Source organism: Sorghum bicolor, chromosome 2, assembly GCF_000003195.3.
Source record: "Sorghum bicolor cultivar BTx623 chromosome 2, Sorghum_bicolor_NCBIv3, whole genome shotgun sequence".
NCBI lineage: Eukaryota > Viridiplantae > Streptophyta > Magnoliopsida > Poales > Poaceae > Sorghum > Sorghum bicolor.
Window position 1 is genome coordinate 66,221,133 of NC_012871.2, and position 7,761 is coordinate 66,228,893.

At 54.8% G+C, this 7,761-nt stretch overlaps 1 protein-coding gene across 1 annotated transcript; it reads left to right on the plus strand.

Annotated features, from left to right (window-relative positions):
* LOC110432766 lies at positions 1,808-6,415 on the plus strand. Its single transcript, XM_021453575.1, has 3 exons — positions 1,808-3,688; positions 3,917-4,825; positions 5,594-6,415. The coding sequence occupies exons 1-3, from the start codon at positions 1,808-1,810 to the stop codon at positions 6,413-6,415; spliced, it is 3,612 nt and encodes a 1,203-aa protein (XP_021309250.1).

Here is a 7,761-nt window from a genome sequence, read left to right on the forward strand (position 1 = left end):
TACAATTCGAATCTGGGGATTTCCCTTCGTGGAAATCTAGATCGTTTCAGTTGGTATCAGAGCCATACTTGACCCTAGGACGAGACCCTTAGGATTGGACGACAAAAATCAGGAATGAGACTTGTCTTTTCGGCCTATATTCGCCGACCTTGCATCTTTTGTGCATGGCTTAACCTTACATCTATTCTTTCACCACCTGAACCTCACTAAGTTCCCTTCTAACCTCATTCTTTGGTAAATGCAGAGCACCATGTTGGTCGTTGAGATGGCTGTGGACGCCCAGCAGTACGGTGGCTTTGTGCCCCTGCTGTACGACGTGCTGGCTGAGCTTGGAGTCCCTACCGAGCCAATCCGCTACGTCTGTCGTGGAGAGGCGGGACCGGACGGACAGCTTCAGGGTCACATTGTGATCAACCTCACCGTCCCCGCCAGCACTACGCTTCCTGGAGTGGCAGCTTTCCAGGAGCTGGCGATCGAGACTTCGGTCGCCAACTGCGTCCAGGCTGCGACTCGCCAGGCCCTCCGCCACGTCGTTCAGGACACGTGGGAGCACATCCAGGGCGGCAGATTCCGTCTACTTCCTCGTGTCCTGGACCTCACCTACGTCGAGGGAGCCACCGTCCGAGTGTTGGCTGCAGACCAGCTCGCTCAGGAGGAGACAGACCCTTGTCTTCAGTTCTCGGGCCGCTATATCTTGGCCCAGGATCGCTACATCACTGCGGTCGAGACTGAGAACAAGCGCTACCGAGACTTGGTGTTCACAGCCGACCACGTCATCGAGATGGAGCAGGTGAAGAAGAAGATACTGAGGGACGCTATCCTGACAGAGCGCCACAGCCGTGACCGCCTGGAGGACTTCAGCCGAGCTCGCGAGGTCGCCTTCAGGCAGGAGATTCAGGAATGGCAGAACAAGGCCCGGGACTATGAGCTCCGAGGCGACCACTTGGACGCCAAGGTGCTTGAGCTGGAGGACCGACTAGAGCGCCAGCGTGTGCTCTTGGGCGAGTTCCGTCAGAGGGAGAAGGAGAAGATCTTCAGCAAGCTGTGTCTGGAGACCCGCTATGAGCGTATGTCACAGGAGAACGAGGTGCTGAGGGTTGAGTCCACCCACAACACTCGTCACCTGGCTGAGCTCATCAAGACCACAGAGTACTTCAGGGACAAGGCCCAGAGGACCCGCCAGGCTTGGATCGCTTCTGACAACAAGCGTGTCAAGGAGATCGCCCGTGTCCAGGAGCCCCTTCCTCCCAAGATGCGCAAGGAGGCGCGCAAGCACTCTTTCCGTCCTGCACCCACCACCCTCAACCTCACAGCTTGCCCTTCTGAGCACTACCCTGAGGTACCAAGGACCATACAGCTCAAGGCCGCGGAGGAGTACGTCGGCCGACTTCACCGCACTGACGCCGAGCTCGAGGCTATGGACAGGGACTCTGAGGAGCAGCTCCCTAGCTCTCGCCCCACCACACCACCTTACGTCCCTACCCAGTAGAGTAGAGTAGTCGACCTGATGATGTGCCCTGCGTGGCGAATAATGTGACATGTAACTCACTATCTGTAGTAGAGCGGAATGTCCTGTCTTTTGGAGCCTACCTGCGTGTAGAGCGATTCCCGCGAGCCCTCTGGTGTAGTTGCCCAAGGCATCGCTGTGTAATGAACTCATGTAATGAATGTTTGGGTCTTAATGGATTTTATCGATGTTATTTGCTTCTTTGTATGAGTGTTGGATAGAATGTTTTATGAATTAAATTGCCTAAATATCTAAACACTGTCTTAACACATTAAATCATGACCTAATCCATGCAGAGAGATGGTGTGCCGCCGTTCTGAACGCCTCAACGTCCGTTCCCCTTCACCCGAGGTGGAGTACCACGGTCGTGGACGTGGGCGTGGTCGAGGAGCTGGCTCTCCCGCCCCCAGACTCGAACGGGAGGTGGAGGAGCAGCCCGCCCCAGGAGAGCCTGCCCTAGAGGAACTCCACAGGAGAGCTAGGTCCCCTCAGCTCGGGGACAATAATGCACCACCACCGCCGCCGCCGTCTCTGTCTGAGGTGATGGATCGCCAGACCCGCCTTCTGGAGGCACTGGCGGATGGCATACTGCGTCGTCCTGGAGGAGGTCCGCCCAATGATTTCCAAAGGAAGCTAGAAGGCTTCCTCAAGCTGAGGCCTCCTACGTTTGACTGTGCTGATGATGATCCCATTGCCGCCGAGGACTGGCTGCGTGAGATCGAGAAGAAGCTGGACCTCACCACTTGCACTGATGAGGAGTGTGTGGGAGTTGCCGCTCACCAGCTCACTGGCGCTGCACGCGCATGGTGGGACAGCTACAGTGACACCCACGAGAACCCCGGGGGCATAACCTGGGCTGAGTTCACTGAGGCGTTCCGTGAGCAGCATGTACCTGAGGGTGTCATGGACGCCAAGGTGGAGGAGTTCCGCAACATCTCCCAGGGCACTCAGAAGGTACAGGAGTATGCCACTCGTTTCACCCGCACCATGAGGTATGCTCCAGATGAGTCCAACACTGAGAAGAAGAAGATGTACTTCTTCAAGAAGGGTCTGAGTACGCGCCTCAAGGTGGCCCTCTCGGGTCACACCTGCTACACCCTCCGGGAGATGATCAACAAGGCCCTGGAGATGGAAAGGGATCGCCTGGAGGCCGATGCTCAGTACAAGGAGAAGAAGCGCCGGTCCGAGAGTTCTTCTCGTGGCCCGGCACCCCAGAGGCCACGTGCTCACGTGCCCCCTCCGTCGCGCCCCCGCTCTGCCCAGGGCGCTGCACCGGCTCCGAGTCGAGGAGGTGGTACCCACACCGCCAACTACCACCGCCCCACTCAGAGCCGCCCCGTGCAGAGTACCAGCACGTGGAAGGCCACTGCACCCACCTCCACTGGCAGTGTGCCTTTCGCTTGCTTCAACTGTGGTCAGCCAGGCCACAAGGCGGCCTACTGCCCTGCGAAGGCTGCTCCACCACCTGCCCCGGCTGCGACCAGGCAGGCACCTGCTCAGGGTACACCCCGCAAGCCAGCTGTGGGAGCCACCCGCGGCCGTCTCACCCACCTGACTGCACAGGACGCTCAGGACGCCCCCGACGCGGTGTACGGTATGTTTTTGGTACAGGGAGTTATGGCATCAGTTCTATTTGACTCTGGTGCAACTTGCTCATATGTATCCTCTAGTTTTGCACGAGAGCACAACCTACCCGTGACACCACGGAAGGTACCTATAGACACCATATCTCCTTTAGGCAACCTCAGATGCACCCAGAAATGTCAGGGAGTGAACATCACCATCGAGGGTTACCCTTTTCTAGCCGATCTCACCTTACTTCCGTCAGATGGACTGGATGTCATCTTGGGAATGGATTGGCTGACCCGACACAAGGGAGTGATATCTTGTTCACCGAGGTATGTGGAGATAACGCACCCGAGTGGTCGCGTGCTCCGATGTGAGCCTAACCATGAGAAGAAGGCGCCCATGATATGCGCCTTAGAATCCAAGTCAGTTGAGGTAGTGCCTATAGTGAGTGAGTACCCTGACGTGTTTCCAGAGGAGTTGCCGGGTATGCCGCCTGACAGAGATGTGGAGTTCGTGATCGACCTTCTGCCGGGTACGGGTCCCATTGCTAAGAGGCCCTACCGCATGTCAGTCGATGAGCTGGAAGAGCTCAAGAAGCAACTCAAGGAATTGGCAGATAAGGGGTACATTAGACCCAGTGCTTCACCATGGGGTTCCCCTGTCTTGTTCGTAAAAAAGAAGGATGGTTCCATGAGGATGTGTATTGACTACCGGAACTTAAATGCCGTGACTGTCAAGAACAAGTACCCTCTCCCAAGGATCGATGACCTTTTAGACCAGTTGAAAGATGCCAAGTTCTTCTCAAAAATCGATCTCAGATCCGGGTACCATCAGATGAAGATCAGACCGGAGGATATACCCAAGACAGCCTTTGTCACAAGGTATGGGCAATATGAGTTCACTGTTGTGTCCTTCGGACTCACGAATGCCCCGGCTTACTTCATGAATATGATGAACAAGGTGTTCATGGAAGAGCTAGACAGGTTCGTTGTGGTGTTCATTGATGATATTCTTGTCTATTCAGCCTCTGCCGAAGAACATGAGCAACACTTGAGAGTAGTTCTAGAGAAGTTGAGGCAGAACCAACTCTATGCCAAGTTCAGTAAGTGCGAGTTCTGGCTTGAAGAAGTCACCTTCCTTGGGCATGTTCTCACAGCTGAGGGAGTTGCAGTTGACCCAGCCAAAATAGAAGCCGTGAAGGAATGGGAGCAACCCCGTAATGCGACGGATATCCGCAGTTTTCTGGGTTTGGCCGGGTACTATCGTCGATTCATTGAGAATTTCTCTAAGATCGCCAAGCCAATGACTAACCTTCTCAAGAAGACCAACGAGTTTGAGTGGACACCTGAGTGTGAACAGAGCTTCCAGACCTTGAAACAGAAGCTTACCACCACTCCAGTGCTAGCCTTGCCCGACATTCAGAAAGATTTCGTAGTCTACTGTGATGCTTCGAGACAGGGACTCGGATGTGTTCTGATGCAAAGTGGGAAAGTCATAGCATATGCGTCGCGACAGTTGAAAGACCATGAGCAACGCTACCCCACGCATGACCTTGAGCTGGCAGCTGTTGTGCATGCCTTAAAGATCTGGAGGCACTACCTGATCGGCAACAAGTGTGACATTTACACTGATCATAAGAGCTTGAAGTACTTTTTCACTCAAGAAGATCTGAACATGAGACAACGTAGGTGGTTAGAACTCATAAAGGACTACAACCTGGAGATCCACTACCACCCGGGAAAGGCAAATGTAGTTGCTGACGCCTTGAGCCGCAAGAGCTATTGCCACAGTTTGTCCATGAAGACCGTACCATTGGAGTTGTGTCAGGAAATGGGAGATCTACAACTGGAGATCATACCAAAGGGCTTGCTCAGTGAATTGCGAATACGCTATGACCTAGAGGAACGGATTCGGGAGGCCCAAAAGAGTTGTCTAGTGATCCAAAAACTCCGTAGGATCATGGAAAGGGGTACGTCTCCTTGGTTTCACGAGGACGAACAAGGGACCTGCTGGTGCAAAAGCAGAATCTGCGTGCCTCACGATAAAATCTTGCGAGACGAAATCTTGACTGAGGCGCACGATTCCAAATATAGCATACACCCTGGCAGCACTAAGATGTACGCTGACCTGAGGAAGAACTTCTGGTGGAAGAACATGAAGAAAGACATCGCCGAGCATGTCGCCCGATGCGACACATGCAATAGAGTCAAAGCCGAGCATCAAAGGCCGGCTGGGTTGTTAAAACCACTAGACGTACCAGAGTGGAAATGGGAAGGCATATCCATGGACTTTATCGTGGGTTTACCCCGATCCCCGAAAGGCCACGACTCAATCTGGGTGATAGTTGACCGACTGACCAAGGTAGCACATTTCATACCAGTCAAGGCAGTCTATCGTACCGAGCAACTGGCAGATCTATATGTGGACCACATTCTTAGACTCCATGGCGCACCTACCAGCATCATATCAGACCGAGGGCCACAATGGGTATCCAGATTCTGGCAGAGTCTGCACAAGGCCATTGGCACCCGTCTAGATTACAGTACCGCATATCACCCGCAGACAGATGGGCAGACTGAGAGAGTGAATCAGATCCTTGAGGACATGCTCAGAGCTTGTGTACTGAAGTATGGGTCAGATTGGGAGAAGAGTTTGTCTCATGCAGAGTTCTCCTACAACAACAGTTATCAGGCCAGCATCCAGATGTCACCTTTCGAAGCCCTATACGGAAGAAAGTGTAGAACCCCGCTGATGTGGTCACAGGTGGGAGAGAGAGCGTTCTTTGGCCCTGATAAAATTAAAGAGGCCGAAGAAGGAGTCGCCCATGTGCGGGAGAACCTGAAGATCGCTCAGAGCCGACAGAAGAGTTACGCAGATAACCATCGGAGAGATCTTGAGTTCAATGTGGGGGATCATGTGTACCTCAAGGTCTCCCCGCTACGTGGGACTTTCAGATTCCATGTGAAAGGAAAGCTCGCACCCAGGTTTATAGGCCCCTACCGAATCGTTGCTAGAGTTGGCAAGTTAGCATACAAGCTTGAGTTACCAGAAGAGCTAGACAGAGTGCATCCAGTGTTCCACGTATCTCAGTTGCGCAGATGTCTGAAACTGCCAGAGACACAAGTGCCCGTTGAGTCACTAGACCTACAGGAAACACTAGAGTACCGGGAGTACCCAGTCAAGATTCTAGACAAAGCCACCAAGGAAACTAGAAGCTCTACCATTCCCATGTGCAAGGTTCTGTGGAGCAACCACACAGAAAGAGAAGCCACTTGGGAGAAAGAGTCTGAGCTGCAGTTACGATACCCCTACCTCTTCGAAAGGTACGTCACACCTTAAATCTCGGGACGAGATTCCAATGAGGGGGAAGGACTGTAACGACCCAGAAATTTTCGCAAATTACCAAAATTACCACCTGAAAATTTTTTTTCTAAAAATAACCCTTGTTTGGTGAATTCATACTAGAAAAATCCCTTGTAGATGCACAAGTAGAACCTATTTAATTTTTGAGCATATGCATATTTAATTCAACATGTGATTTGGCTTTTATCGATTTTATGTGGTGAGTAATAAAATCAATAACCTTTATTTAACTAGTGATTTCTCTTCAAAAGCTGACCCTTGGCTTGTGCTCAAGTTGGAAACTAAGTTAAGCAATTAGGGAATCAAGGGGTTGGAGAATAGACTTAGCAGAAATTAGAAAACGGTTGAAGCTAGGGCTGGAAAAATGAAAAGCAAATTTGGCCCGAGAGCAGCTCGCGGCCCAGCACGCGCACCCCACCCGCGCTCGCGTTCGCCGCGGCCCAGCATCGCGCGCGGCCCAGCACGCGCACCCTACCCGCGCATAGCCAGCAGCCCAGGCGCCGTCGCGGCCCAGCGGGGCACTCTGCCGCGGCCCAGCGCCCGCCAGCACCGCGCGCGCGGCCCAGCACGCGATCCACACCGCGCGCGGACGCCCAACAACCACCCCGCGCGGATGACAGGTGGCCCCCGCCTGTCATCCCCCACCTTGCTTCCCCTCCTCTGCTTTTTCCTGCCCGATTCCTCTGCCATGGTGACGCCACCGGCTTCCCTTTTGACCGGGCGATTTTCGAACGGGAGATCACCATCGCGCTCGCAACCACCCCGCACCCCCCAAACCCTAGCCTCGCGAACACAGGCGCCCTACACGTGTCCGGATGACACCCCGGCCGTCCACCGCAAGCCATGATCAGGGGCGGCTATTTAAGCCGAATTCCGAGCCCTAGCGCGTCCCATCCACACCGCCGCCGCGCCGCGGCCCAGCCACCACTCTCCGAGCACTGCAAGCCGAGGAAGGAGCGAGGAGGCGGGGCGACCACGCCGCGGGGACCGTCCAGGGCACCGGAGCAGGGGAGATCGCCGCCGCCGTCCCTCCCCCATCCACGCGGCGGGCTTCACGGCACGGCACAGCGAACCATCTGCACGGCGTCAGCTCTCCACTGCGACACTAGCCACCAACCTCGCCACCCCCGGTATGCCCACGTTTCCGTCTTCGTGCACCACCAAGCCGAACGCTTGCGCCATGGCCGCCGCAACCGCACCCAAGGCGTTGCCTCTCTGCACCTCTCGCGTCCGTCGCACATCTGCACGCGCACGCGTACACGCAGCACACACCCGGGGCCGGGGAGCGAGTCCCGGCCATGCGAGGTCGCCGCGAGCCTAGA